The sequence below is a fragment of the Ammospiza caudacuta genome, chromosome 1, assembly GCF_027887145.1.
Source record: "Ammospiza caudacuta isolate bAmmCau1 chromosome 1, bAmmCau1.pri, whole genome shotgun sequence".
NCBI lineage: Eukaryota > Metazoa > Chordata > Aves > Passeriformes > Passerellidae > Ammospiza > Ammospiza caudacuta.
The window spans coordinates 67,376,977-67,391,670 of record NC_080593.1 but is presented as its reverse complement, the minus strand read 5'-3'; the positions used below and the strand labels follow the sequence as shown (position 1 = coordinate 67,391,670).

General features: G+C 41.1%; 1 protein-coding gene across 1 annotated transcript; it reads left to right on the top strand.

Moving 5' to 3' along the window:
• The first annotated feature begins 276 nt into the window (after positions 1-276).
• On the top strand, positions 277-13,443 carry SMIM13 (small integral membrane protein 13). Its single transcript, XM_058802948.1, has 2 exons — positions 277-428; positions 8,893-13,443. The coding sequence occupies exons 1-2, from the start codon at positions 353-355 to the stop codon at positions 9,084-9,086; spliced, it is 270 nt and encodes an 89-aa protein (XP_058658931.1). The 5' UTR covers positions 277-352; the 3' UTR covers positions 9,087-13,443.
• The last annotated feature ends 1,251 nt before the right edge of the window (positions 13,444-14,694 follow it).

The following is a 14,694-nucleotide window of genomic DNA, read 5'->3' as shown; positions in this document are numbered from 1 at the left end:
CCTACGAGAACTCTGCCCCACTCGGAGCTCCAGCCACCGCCTCGGGGCTTTACCCTACACGCCGCTCCCCCCGCCCTCACACAGCCTTCACCGCCCCCGCCATCACCGCCGTGCCGCAGGGCGCACTGGGACTTGTAGTCCTCGCTGGCGGGGATTGCCCTTCCGCTGCGACGGCTGCCGAGGAAGACAAACTACAGCTCCCAGCACGACTCGCGCACCCCCCGCGCCGGCGCGATGCTCCGCGAGCACCGCCCCGCCTGGCCGCCGGCTCCTCGGCGGCGGGAGGAGGAGCAGGAGCGGGAGCGGGGCCGCCGGCCCGGCCCTGGTCCTGCCGGCTGCCCCCGGCCGCGCCATGTGGCAGAGCGTCGGGCTGACCCTGCTGGTGATCGTGGCCACGCTGGCCTGCGTGCTGCTGTTCATGCTGTGCGGTGAGTGCCGGGCTGCGGGCGGCGGCTGCCGGCCCGGCTGCGGCGGGCGGTGCTGGTGCCCCCCGGCCGCCCTCGCAGCGCCGCGCCGGGCTCGCAATCTGTGCTGGTTCCTCTCGGCTCGGATTGACTGCGGGAAGGAAAAGGGCACCGTGCCCCGGCCTGTGGGGGAGCGTGTGTGCTGTGCAGCGCCCTCTTCTCTTTGTTCCCGAGTCGTTTCCAGCCTTGAGGTGCTCCCAGAGCCTTACTTCGCTGTTTAATTCGCCGTTTTCTCTGGAAATGAGGGCTTTTTTAGTGATGGGGCTCACTAAAAAAAAAGCAGTCGCCCTGTGCGGCATCTACATGCATGGGTCTGAAATGCCAGTGAGCGCAGGAAGTAAACTTGGGACTGGCATCCCTCACGTTCTGACATCTGTTTGCTGGAATTGGCTGAAGACAGCTCTTAGAAGGTTTTTCCTTACGTGGATGGAGAGGGAGAGGCCAGGGGGGATCTCCTCACCCTCTGCAACCACCTGACATGAGGCTCTAGTGAGGTCCATCTGCTGTGCACGCAGTGAGAGGCCCAGGGAAAATGGCCTTGAACTGAGACAGGGGAGATTTAGAGAAGATATTAGAAAATATTTTTTCATTGTTAGGGTGGTTGGGGATTGGAGCAGGTTGCCCAGGGAGGTGCTGGAGTCACCATCCCTGGAGGTTTTTTAAGAGATGTCTGGATGTGGCGCTGGGAGATGGTTTAGTGATTTAGGGGTTACAGTGGCAATGCTGGGTGAATGGTTGGACTGGATGATTCATCCAAGGCTGTTTTTTTAAAAATTCTTTTTATTTTTTTAGTACACAGAGAGAAGGGTTATTTCAATGGAAGGGATGACTTGCAGGTCTTTTGGGAGTTCCTGGAAGGAATCAGCAGTGCAGTGTGTGAATGTTGTGGCCAATATGGAGAACTTGCAGCTCTCAAAACAAACAAACAAAAACCACACCAGCAAATTCAAGCTATGCCATAAAAGGTGATGTGAGGCTTGTGAGACTTACAATCACCTATAAGCCTACCTGGCACCTTGGTGACACGTGTGTTTACAAGGGGTATCTGAAAAACTGAGGGAGCAAAGTGAAGACTGATGTTTAATAGTTTAAAAAATGCTAATCGTTGTCAAAATGACAAAGCATTGTGGAGAGATTTTGCATTATCAAGGGACTGGATGGGGATATGGGAAGTGAAGTCAAGTAATAATGTGTATGAAGTGAGGCATGTAGAAACTGAAAGTTTTACACATGTAATTTGTGTGGAGAAATATAATGGAACCAAACTGAGCTGCTGTTATCCCAAAGAAAGGATTAGCTGAAATAATTGCAAGCATTTCTCCAAAATATCTCTGTCATCCTTTGTAGCTACCAAACAGGCAATCAAACTTCAGAAGCCTGAAATAGAAGAGAAAATGTCATTATGCTGCTATAGGAATCATCCATGTGCCTGTGCCTCACACAGTGTATTTTCTTGTTAAAGTGTATTACCTCATTAAAAAAATGAAATCCTAGTTTCTTTTTGAAAAGATAGGGTTTCCATAGCAATTCTTTGTTGGAGCTGTGAAATTATTCCTGCATGAAGAAACTCTAAACAGGTTAGATCTGTCAAGCCTGGAAAATAGGTGACTGGAGAAGGGGTGATGGTATATCACTGACTAGCAAGTCAAAAGTGAAGTGGGAAGCGTTATGAAATGTCGTCATTGCAGAGGAGTTGGAGTACATGAAGTTAAATGGTCAAGCAACAGGCTGAAAACAAAAAATTTTCTTTTACACTACGGGGAAATAATTTGCAAGCTCGTTAATAAGGAATATTTTGTATTCTGAAACTTCTGCCATTTAAATTCCTGGAAGAGAGGTCAATGTCTTGGTCATGATCTTGGGTGAGGAAATCTGTGAAATGCTGATAACTGGAACTGCAAGGCTGTACTTTGCTTGGTCTCATGCTCTTTTCCTGCATGTCCTGTACTGTCTGTTGTTACAGACTAAACAGTGACCTGAGCAGATCTTTATTCATGTTTCTCTACCCTCATTAGGTGTTGACTGGCCACTTTTCAACTGTTGGAAGATGCAGCATGGTAATAGCTAGGGCTTTTATAAAGAAGTATGAATACAAGATCTTTGTTTACTATCTTGCTGAAAGTGTAACACAATTGTGCAACCACTGTTCAAACTCAGAAACAAGCATCGTTTTCCTCAGGCCCTTCTGCCTTTGTCTGTATATGACAAGTGGAATTGGAATGCTAAGCTTTAACTTTGGCCGATAATATAATCATTTGCCTAGTGATTTCTTGGTTAAAGAAAGCAGAAGCAATGAATAACTTTATTTTTAAGTGGCTTGTAAATACTTAGCTTGTTTGGAGTTACATATTGGACATTTATCTTAAATTCCATAAATATGTTGCTTTGAATCCTTCATTGTATTTTACTTTAATCAGTGTCAGACTTTATAAAATGATTGCTAAAAGTCACCTAGATTTCAGGTGTACTGAACACAGGAAGCTGATACATTAACTGGGTTTTTTGTGGAGGGATTTGAACTCTTACCATGCTAGAAGTGATTCAGGGGGATTTGATAGTGATTTATAGTATTTGTAATTATTTTTTCATCACTCAGCATTTTTTAATTAATATTGGTTATACCACTTAACTTCTCTTGCACAGAAAATATTCAAGGAAAACAGTGTCAAGAACACTACTGAAAAAAAAAAAAAAGAGTACTTTGAACTTAATTGTTTATCTGTGCTAGTGACAGGCAGTTTCCCTGGGAAGGCTGGAAAAAGTAGCAACATCCAGGTGAGAAGGTGGCAGAGAAACTGCCTAAGTGCTGTGTGGGACAGGATGTGAGCAAAAGCCAGCCAGTGAGACATACAAATTAATGGACAAATCTGACACAGGAAGGGCTGGATATAATCTGGAGTAAGCCTGATCTGATGATGAGAATACTTTCCAGCAATCTGACAAGACGTGTTGAAACAGCCTTGAGAGAAAGGGTCAAGAGTGTAAAGAGCTGGGACTTGGATTTGAATGGCTCATAAAAGAACTCATGGTGTGATTGCCTGTAGAGAGTAATAAACTTAAATATCCAGGATCATGTGGATTTCTGCTGTACCTCCACATATAATGTGATAAGGGCTATTAAACAATGAGTAAAACATTCACTTTACCTTTTTTTTTCAACATGAGAAGACAAAATTCAGAGCACAAATTATCAGAAGTTATTTTGACTGGTTCTTCAGCAATGTGAATTAGGCATTTATGTCTATAAGTGTACTTTGAATAAATGGCCCAATTTTCTTTTCTTTAAAACATGTCTGAATGCTGGCAACTGCTACTTTCAGTGTTAATCTGAATTAGTTGAGAAGCACGAGAGGCTTGCAGCTAGCATTTGTAAACTGATCACATCTGACACAGAAACCACTGAGGTACTGTAAACACAGCAAATTTTCAGTTGCTCTTTAAAAAGTGGAACTAAGATAACTTGATCCCACTTCTTTTATTCCCACCTTTTCTAATTTTCCTTTTCTGGTGGTCTTATTGCTGCTTTTGTGTATTCCATGTACCTCTGAGATGGGAGGAACTTGTGCATAGTCAAGGATATAGGATAAAATAAAATACCAGCCAAGGTGAACTCTGGTACTGCTTACCTCTGTGTATTTTTTCTGTTTTCCCAGTGTAGCAATGCATGAAGCCAAGTGAAATTGCCAAAGTGCCTTCACTGGAACAGATGGAAGCATTCATCTCATTTGTCAAAAGAGGCTAATGAAATGCGGGTTGAGACATACAACCTTAAAATAAAAATCATGTAACTCTAAGTGCTGAAATGAATGAGTGGTTCACTTCAGAAGTATGAGTTCAGTTGCAGATGGGAAAACATTTCAGCCCTAAATTCTGCCTGCATAACTTTTCTTTAATGCTTTGCTTAAACAGTTTGGTAACTATCTTCAAGGAGTGATTCTTGGGAAATACCTTAACAGATGAGGAAAGTCATGCTTGATTAGACCACTCGTAAAGAGAAAATATCCTTTAATTTGAAGTTGAGTTTTCAAACAGTTGTAAATGGGAGATGAGAAGAGAGCAAATTTCCTTTTGCTCAATCAGCAAGTGCTACTGTTGCATTAAGTGGGAGCAGGTTTATGGAGCTGTGCAGAGCCAAGCACCGTGTCACCTGATGTCCTCTGTTATCCCAGTGTCAGAGTAGTGCTTCCTTCAGGCTGATCCTCTCCATAGCAAAGCTATCCACTAGGGCAGTGTACTAGAGCTGCACTGTTTCAGAGATGTGCATGAAGTGACTTGTGCATGGTTGCAGGAGTTATGTAACAGAACTCAGAGAAGAGCCCTGTTCTCCCAAATTGCAGGTTAGCATCTCAAGAGCTCCATGCTTTTTTTTTTCCTTTTTTTTATTTCTTTTTTTTTTTTTTTTTTTTTTTTAGCTGTAGCTGTTTGGGATTTTCTGCGATGGATACTTCAGCATTTGAATATAGGCAACATTCACCATGGTGATACCCCAATTTTAAATTAGTACCCATGTTCTGGCATGATAGGATCCTATTTTCAAATCAGTAGGGACAAAGAAGTAAAATGATCTTGCAAAACTACACAGGAATTCCACAGTAGGGTCAGAACTGGAAGCTCAGTCTTCTCTGTGCTGTTATTGCAGTTACTGCATCACCATCCTGCCTTTCTTGGTTTCATTTCTATTTCACATAAGAAAGATCAAGTTGCTTTTACTCAGCGCTCCATATTAACCCTGGGGGTTTTCTTTTGTTTGCTTCTCCTGATTCAAATGGAAGAGGAAAATGTGCTCCAATAAAGAAAACTCAGCTGTTGCATACAAGGCAGTGAAAGGTGAATGAAGTAGATGGGCCTGAGACTTGTTATCCCTCACTTTTGGAGTGGGAGTAACTTTGTAGTTGGATCACTGTTTCTTTCTCCTTTACAAAGAACCGGGAGCTGATGTGGGAAGTAACAGAAAAAGCAGTTTTGATGAAGTTTAGTCAAACCATAAAATCTGTTTAACATCTGAATTGCATGGATGTTACCTACATCCTCTATGAGTTAGTCAAAGGCTTTGACTCACAGCCCCACCTTCACAAACACATTGCATTGTGATTTATTAGAGGGGGGTTGACATACTGATGGCACAGTACCAGATGTGTCTTTGCATGGCATCTGGCTGTGGCATTTTTAATTGAGGTGGTGGCACCCAGCTTTTAATAAGTACTAAACTCTGCAAGGCTGGGTGCTGCTGTTTTGCCTAGCTGCTGGTAGCTTAGATTTTGTAACACTGGATTCAGGTATGTGCTACATCAAGAGCTGGATCCCCTGCTTTGCACTGTGCTGATGTATGTTTGATCTGGCTTACTGCTTTGAGAGGCAACTTCTTTCACCAGTCAGTGTAGAAATATTATGTGTTATAGTCTGTGTGTCATCACTGCTTGTTTGCTGAAGGCAGGTTGTGGGTGTGCTGTTTGGCTTCCACAGGCTCAGTCAAGCTAAGGATGATTTTAAAAGGTAAATCAAATAGCTAAAGAAAATAAAGCAAGCACTGAAAGAGTGATTCTAATCAAATGTTTTGTGTGTGGTGAAGCTAAACCTGCTTCTTTGAGAGCAGCTTACCTGAACAGAGTGGAAGTGTTAGAGGTGCAAACCAATGGTGTCACTTACGTGTCCAGGAAGAGCTCTACAGCAAAAAGCCCACAAAGGAAAACTGAGCCACATACAGAAAGGAATGCCTTGAGATGCTCATTTTCCTTTTCTTGTGTGTGTATTTTAAATTTACAATTATTTTCTTTTTTTAAACACAGTTATGTAACTTGCAGTTCTTCAGTATGGCACAGTGACGGGTGTTACCATTTTGCAGTGTTCTTAAGAGAATGAATCAGAAGACAATGCATTTTCTATTAATTTCTCACAGACAATGTGAATCTGCCTCCAGGCTTTGTGTCTGTGTGGTTTTGTTTAATGATGTATTTAGCTGATATTGTTGCTGGAGAGATTTTTTTCTGTTCCCAGAATAACTTATTCTTTAGTAGTCCGGTTATTTCCAAGGAAATTCTTATTTATTTAGGGACAGGGAGCCTCAGCTGAAGAGACAAGTGCACACTTAATTTGGACAAGTTGTGTTTGTTTTGGGGATTTTTTTTTTTACCTTTCCATCCAAGCTGGTACAGTAACTAGAGCAAGTGAAAGAAATCTTTCTACTTTGATTACTTTATACCTAAATGTTTCTGGTACAGGCTAGGAGACCTTGTGAGGTTTTTTGTTCTGGTTTTCAAGCCTGGTTGCCCTCCCACTAATGCCTTTGGCTTAGCCTTTTGTAATTTTCTTTTCAACCCGCTGCCTTGTGGTTTGTTTCACCTGCCTGTTACCTCTGGTCTGTTTGTTTGCCTGCTAGAACCAGTTCCCTTGGCTGTTTATTTCCACTGTCTTGTTTGTAGTCTGAGGCTAGAGAGCTCCAAAATCTTGTTTATGGCACTTGGGGTTTTGGATACTTAGACCGTTCTGCTCTGCTCTCTAACTCAGACCAAACACTGAAAAGAAATTAGTGCTGTTTTTCTTGAGAGTGCAAATGAACTTCCTATGTTCTTTAGTATTTCCCCAAAACACACCCCGTAGTGATTCTGGGTGTTAAGTAACCTGTTTGCAGTGATAGAGGAAGCATGTAGTTCACTTTATTTAGCGTAAGTTAAAATAACTCCTTTAATGGGATATCTATTCACACCAAATATACTCAAGTCATGCTTCTGAAAAGTGCCCTAAAACCCTTCTGGGAATGTCCTGAATATTTTTGCCTCATCCTCCTCCCTCTCCTCTTTCAACGGAAGCAACCTTCAAAGAGCTGCTAGTTCAATTTTTACTTCTAGTTCTGAAAGAAAAGAGAAGCCAAACCCAGCCATCTACCATCATTTTTTTTTTTTCTAGGTGCAAGGGAATGTAATACATTTGTGGGACAGCAGATTCTATTTAATCATAAGTCATTTAAGGGGTTAGGTATTAATGGGAAAGGAAATATTGTGTAGGTTCTAGGAATTAATTTAGATCATAAAAGGTTTTCATATAGAAGCTTTTCTTCAATTTCCTCAGGAGCAGAGAAGTTACGGAAATTAAAAAACCGCAGGATGTAAAAAGTATTCCAGGAAGGAGGAGAAGGGTGGGATCTTGTTTTTGTCATAAGGAATGGATTGCCTGTATTGACTCTGATTATAGAAGAGGAAGAAATACAGAGGTGCTGTGGTTATATAGGTGTTATTTATTTATTAGTTAGTTGGTAGTCTTTCTCCCCCCTTTCTACTATGTCCTGTTATCCATTCCCAGAAGTCTGCTTCTGCTGGAAGCTGTGTAATTGAGAGGACAGTTTTCCCTAGCTCTGTAAAACAGGGCTCTTTATATCTGAATAGGTCAGCAGTATAGGGCTTGAATAGCTGGCAAGACCTTCTGAACAGAGAATGGGAATATTAAATATATAGCTCTGTGCAGGCAGATGGGTTGTGGTGTTGCCAACGATGTTTGTATAGCATTTATTTTCAATGAGCTGTTTAAATTTTGCTCCACTTAACTGTATTTCACAGAGAAGTTGTATTCCTGTTTGGTGGGTTCTCTTAAAATGAAGATTCTGGCTTAGGTTTAGATATATTTATATCTGCTTTTTCTAGGTTTTTTGGCTACCGGTTACAAAAACACTTAGACAAGACAGAGGAGGAGGAGCAGGTGGATCTAAGTATTTTTTAAGATAGATTCTAGAAATGTGGCCATCTCAGCTCTTTATTTGCATAATTTTGGGACCTAGAGTATTTTAGCAGTGGAGCAGAACATAGATTTACTGCAGAATGTTAATTTTACTTAGTGGGATTTTGGCACGATGAGGGATCTCATTGAATTTGGGGGATGTGGTCTTTTAGTGAACATAAGGAAGACCTTGTCCATTTCAGAATAGGATTTACTATAAAATATGATATTGATTTGAGGCTCTGAGTAAGTGTGCTTAATATTGATTATGTAATGCAACTTTTAAAATGTGATTTCCAGAATGGAATGTTTGCTGGGTGAGGGGAGAAATTCTAGTGCTTTCACAGACCTTGTGTAATGAATCCTGAGTCCTTGTTTGAGACATAACCACAGGACTTCTTTTTTTCCTGACAATTAAGACCTTTCTCTGTGTGATGGTGATCACCCACCTGCTTGCTGTGGCAGTTCATTTTGGAATGTGTAGGGCTTTTCCTGGAGCTTAAATGTTGCTTCTGGATGAGGACGAACTTGACGAAGTTGAATTTGTTTTTACAGGACTGTAAAAAGGAGTGGATGTGCTGTGGAGGGCTGTTGGGGTTGGCAAATAGAGGATGGGAGCTGATCAAAATTTTTTTTTCCCTTTGGTGATACACTTTGCCAGCGAGCTGACTATCAATTTGTATGAAGTAACTAAGCAGTATCTCTTTTCTCTCTCCTGCAGGATGGTATGTGGTCTGGCAATTGTTCCTGTCTAAATTCAAATTCCTGAGAGAATTGATAGGTGATACAGGGTCCCAGCAGGGAGACAACGAGCCTTCAGAAGCTGAAACTGAACAGGAAACTCCACCCTCGCCTCAGAGAGGGAGACAGAAATCGGCTCGGCAGCGAAGGGCACCTACGGAAGACACGACTTAAAGTATCCACTGAACTTCTGCGTAAACTGTGAATGGGTCACACCTCTGCACTGGGTCCTTCAGTGGTGTGACCTCACTGAGAAACTGACCTGAGGTACCATTGATCCCTGTGGACCTTTACTTCTGAGCTACCAATGGATGATGCTCTTGCAGTAGAGGTTCGGGGAGGGCTTCGGCAGCAAGTCACAGAGTACTGGAAGAAGGGGAGGGGCAGAGAGAAATCTCCATCACAAAAGTGCTGAGCTCCTGTATCTCCGGTCTCACGTCTCAGCACGCAGATGAAGAACAGGTCCTGGACCATAGGCTTAGCCTTTGCATTAGTCTGAACATAGTAAATATTTCAGACTTAAAATAGTTTATAAATTATTTTTTCTTTACAGCACTGTAACTACATATAATGAAATTGAGTTTTATTTCCTTAGCTGTATATGAATATATATATTTTTTCAACCTTGAGAAAGCATGTGAACTAAAAAATCAGTTGAAAGAATATCCTGCTTTAGAATGTATTCTAAAGTGAGATTTTAGTTAAGTTCTTGTATATATAAAAAGTATAAATGAAATATGAAAAACTTTATTAGGTGCACTTGATTTGGAGGTTTTTATTATCTCCTCTTTTTTAAAAAAGAAGGAGATGCAAAGAAAGCAATTGGAAAACAAGACCTTTTTTCTTGGTTTTGGTATATAAGAAGGATTATAGTTTAAACAGTCCTGCTAGGCTTCTGAATGTTTTTTTCCTGAACCTTACTCCAAGTCCAACCTGTGCTGAAGACGGGAAGGTGTCTGGGTTATGCACTGCTCGCTGTTTGATATTCTGAAATGTCATCTTTGGTATTTGGATAATGAGCCCTTCTCCTAGCTCTCCTTGTACACCTTAACGTCAGGTGTTTGGTATCTAACCTAACTTTTTTTCCTAGAAGCAGTTAAGGCTCTCTTAGCAGTTTGTCAGATATTGCTGGGGCACTCTGACAGTGTTCCAGCAGGGAATTCGATACCTCATGTTTGCTGGAGGACTTACAGATTTTTACCAGTAATCAGCAGTTGCTCCTGTTTTTTCTGAGGATGAGTTCTGCAGCTGTTTTGACATTGCACTTCACAACGAAGTGCTCCACTTCCGTGTATCTAGGAACTCTGAAGATTGATGCATGAGATTTTGTAAAGATGAGGAGCATGCATGTAACCACCTCTGTGTGTATGAGAGAGAACTACCAACAGGTCTCATCTTGAACAGCTTCAGTTTTCTCTCAAAGTTTGGATATGTGGTAGTGTTTGGATCATTGTTCCATGTATAAAAACTTAATCAGGACTTTAAAATCGATCTTGTATTTTTAGCTGTTAAGAAGTTTAAACCTGTGGCTTCCAAATTGTGGTTTGGTTCAGTTATATGGCTGAAAGCAGCAGCATTTAGGTTTTTCATCAAGTAGGCCTACATCTGGGAAAAGAGCACTCTGTTAGTGCCTTTATGTTTTAATTTGTCAGTCTTGGATAGTGATCAAAATCCAATGAGGGCCATTCACTTCTTAAAATCATTTAGATGTTTCGGTATTAAAATATGTAAGACAGATCAGCCCTGACTTTCGTTTGGAGTCCAAAAGACTGTTTCATTTGCTAGCATGTATATATTAAGCATAAGGTTATGTTTTGAAGCATGATTAGGCAGTGCTATGCACATATCCTGTAAACATGTTGAAATACTGATTGTTTCCTCCTCTGTCTTTCGTGCTGGCAAGGGAATGTCTAATGATGGTTGATTGTTTTTTCTTTTCTTTTTTTTTCCTTTAATTAGTAAACTTCCCATTTATTCAAACTGAGCAGAAGCAATCAGATTCTATTCCCTGCTGCTTCCAGTTTGCCTCACATAACTTAATGTCATGATTTTCTTGTGTGCTTATGTCTTGTCACATGGTGAGACTTCCAGCCTAGCAATGCTAATCAAATACTGGGACAATTTTCTGAAGAAATTAGCATCTTTGTCTTAAGCTTTGCTAATACAGCTTACAAATAAACTTGCTCTGTACTGACATAGGATATTGACACTCCACTGCACTTCACTTTATCTAGACTTTAGTGTACAGAAGACAGCAAAAGGCTGATGTCTATAGCGTCCCTGGCAAAGAAACAGTAACTTAGTTCCTGCTTCTAGGAGCTGTGAAGAAATGTGAAATTATGGCAATATATATGGCTAGTTTAGTGTAGCTCTGAAGGTGCAACAATCAAGACTCTGGAGCAAGATAATGAAGGAGAAATCCATATGGGTTTGAATGAGGACACTGATCAAATATGCAATAAGATGGACATGAAACCTCTGGGTAGCTCATCTGCTCTAGCCAAACAATTTCCTTCTCCCCTCCATGCCGTCGGTAGGTGTACATTTCACTCCCCAAGTTATTTTCAGTCTCTTTCTTTTCTTAAACAGCTGATGCTATTTTTTTAATGTTGTGACATAGCTGCCAATAATGCTGTCTCCCTAGTGTGTAGCTTTAATGATCTTACTAGTAGCAGGCCAAAGGTATATAATATAAAGTGGTTTGGAAGAATTTTGAAATGCTAATGTGTTCTGTCAATGCTTAATTTTTCTTGAAACTGTAGTGAAATCTTTGTATGGGGCACTTGATGCAAACGTGTAAGAGTGAAGCTGCGTGTGTGGGACGTGCTTGTGATAAGACCTGGGTTGTGATTGCTGGCAGTCCAATATACTCATGTCTTCAGGTGTTCTTACCAATGTCCTTCTAAAACGTTATGGTGGGTAAGCACTTAACTTTGAACTCACCCATCCAAGTCTGAAACCTTATGAAGGCAACAAACAGGTTGGTCTTGTTTTGTTTAGTGGGATCTATTTTTAAAACGATTGCCTTATTGTTGCAGCCGTTATCTTGAATGTATTTTGGGTTCTTATTTTAAATACAGTCATATCATCTTTGTTGCAGGAGCTATGTAACTTTGAATAAGCAGTAATTTCCTGTGTTGTATGTGACAGTGTTGCAATTTGTGATCACATTGCTGCTTATTATCAGGTTTTACACTGAACTAGACCTGTGTATGTCCTTCTGTTTCATTTGGAAATGACCAGCATAAAGAATGTGTTCAGTGTGGTCATTTGCTTCTTCAGTGTTACAAAACTGTACCTAAAGCTTCTGTGGTTGTCTGTTTTCATCATTACTGTTCTTTTAACTGACTGCACAGATGAAAAATAAAATAACCAGTCTTGATATGAATGTTTGACCTGAGTGATTTTCTAATTACATTTTTGAGTGGATTTTGTCTGTAGAATTAGACTGCTTATTTGAGTGTGAAGCACTACAAAAGAGGACTTGTCAGAAGTCACATTCTAGCTGGTGTAACACCTGCAGATGACTTCATTATAGTGGGCAGGTTTGTGTATATCTTTTCGAGTAGCTGTTAGTAAATGTATTTTTTCTGCCTTATACCTTGAAAGTTGTAATTTCATTTTAGCAGCTAAAAAACCCAAAACAAACAACAAATTCCCCCAAAAAATCAAGCCACCTCCCCACTCTGCTTTTTTTGATCTTTCTAAGACTGGTTGTAGACTCTAGTTTTTCCTAATGTAAGTGTCTTGATGAAGTAGGAAATTCTTATTTTGGAAATGAAGATGTACAGGAGAAGGAAGTGAAAACATGCTTCATCCTTTACTGCTTCTGTTGAGTAAAATACATTGTATCCTGGGTTATTTTATTTAATAATGAGACATTAAAAGATTCTGAAGGAAAGTCTGAAATATGAGAGAACAAACTGTTCTGCTGTTGTTCTAATCTTCTTACTTTTAAAAATGGGCTATTAATGGAGTACTGCAAATGTCTTGGTGTTATGTGACTTGAGCACCTGGATCTTTTCACTGGGAAAGTTGGATTTGTATGTGGTGGTTTGTGTTGGGGGCTAATATAAGTGAGAACAATCAGTGAAGGGCAACTGGTGTCAAGTGCACATGAAACACGTGGTTGCTTTTCTGCTTTGGTGCTGATCCCAAAGAACCCCTTTGTGGCCCATTCCAATGGGATGAATGAAGGTGCCATTGAATAAGTTTGCCTCAGGTTCCACCAAAAGCTGTTTTAACTTGTACTATGGGTGCTCGTGTGCTGTCAGGGGTCTCCTGTGGCCTTGGGTGTATGTAATTAAAATACACAATCTTTATAAAATATAAGCAGTGTTACATCTTGTTTGGATTTTGCTTTCATGAACATTTTTTTTCTGTGATCAGACTGGAAGTTGGCAGTGTCAATATGCTGAGTTTTACGTTAAATGTTAAGGACATGAATATTGTTGTGTTCTTCATGTTGACCAGAAGCTCTTATGTTTTGATCATCTGTGGGTGTTTATAATCACAGTGTTATCTCTGAAAGTTGGATGGAAGTGAGACACTTTGGCACTGTTTCACAGCACCTGGGAGAAGGCTCTCATCTGGTGTAGGGCTAGTATTCATGTCTAGCAGTGTTGGACTCCACTTCAGGAATTATTTTCACAAAGGGGGACAATGTGATCCAGTACATCTTGGGCTTTATTTTCCATGTTTCTATTCACAGGGCTCATTTTCCATAGCAGGAAATGAATAGAACAAATGTTCATTTAACTTTGGTAGCCAAGAGACTCTAATATGTAGGGAAAGATGGGGTAGGGCCATAATGTGGCCACCCTGGTCACTGTCCAAGTATAGAACACATAACCTACTAATTGTGGTGTACCTGTCTCTGCTGGCTTGTTTTGTGTCACTGCCACTGTGACTCGTCCCAAATGCTGGCAGTGTACTTGAACTGAGAAGGGTAAGAAGATGTAGGATCTGTGGCCTGAGAGGTAGTTGCCTGTAAATCTTTCTCCCTGGGTCTGGGTGTGCTGAACAATTCAGGCAGCTGACTTCGGTCCACAGTCTATTAAAACATCCAGCCTTCTATGCAGGTAACAGTCAAGTTTCAAAATGAGAAGTTACATGTAACCTGTGTCTTCCTCAGAACGCTACAAAGGAGAATACCTTGCTCTATGTCACGTCAATTTCCTCTCCTCTGCACTAGAGTATTTTACCATCTTTTTGGGGGAGTCTAAAGCCTTCTGGCAGCGAATTTGTTTGTTCGCAAGTAACACAGGCTGTGGCTCAAAGCAAGTTTTGCTACAACTGTGCTAAGTTGTACCACTGGGGCTATGTCAACACTGAATTTTTATTAAAGTCAATCTTTAACTCCCTAACACAGTGCCCTGCTCCTTCTTACTTAATGACTTAATCAGGAGCCTTCTGTCTTTGTGAGAACTTCTTGTTTATTTTGGGTTAATTACAGTTCCTGTGGCAAATGAATCTTTTGATGCCAGATGATCAGCTGTTGGTCTTTAACGTGTTTAAAAATGTTAGGCAACTTCCTTGTCATGGTGGAATGCATCAAAACCTGTCCCTGCCCACCACTTATTTCCAACATTGGTGGTCTCAGTTTTTAGAAATATAAAGAGTTGCTCCCCTCAGGTTCTGGAAAGACCCTGCTTTGAGAAGATCCTCAGGAGAAGCAGAAGATGCTGCCTGGTGACCTCTGGATGGTTGCAAGAGGGCTGAGCTTGGTGCAGCTGTCTGCAAGGCATAGGCAGAGGATGTGCTTAGCTTGGACGTGCCAGGT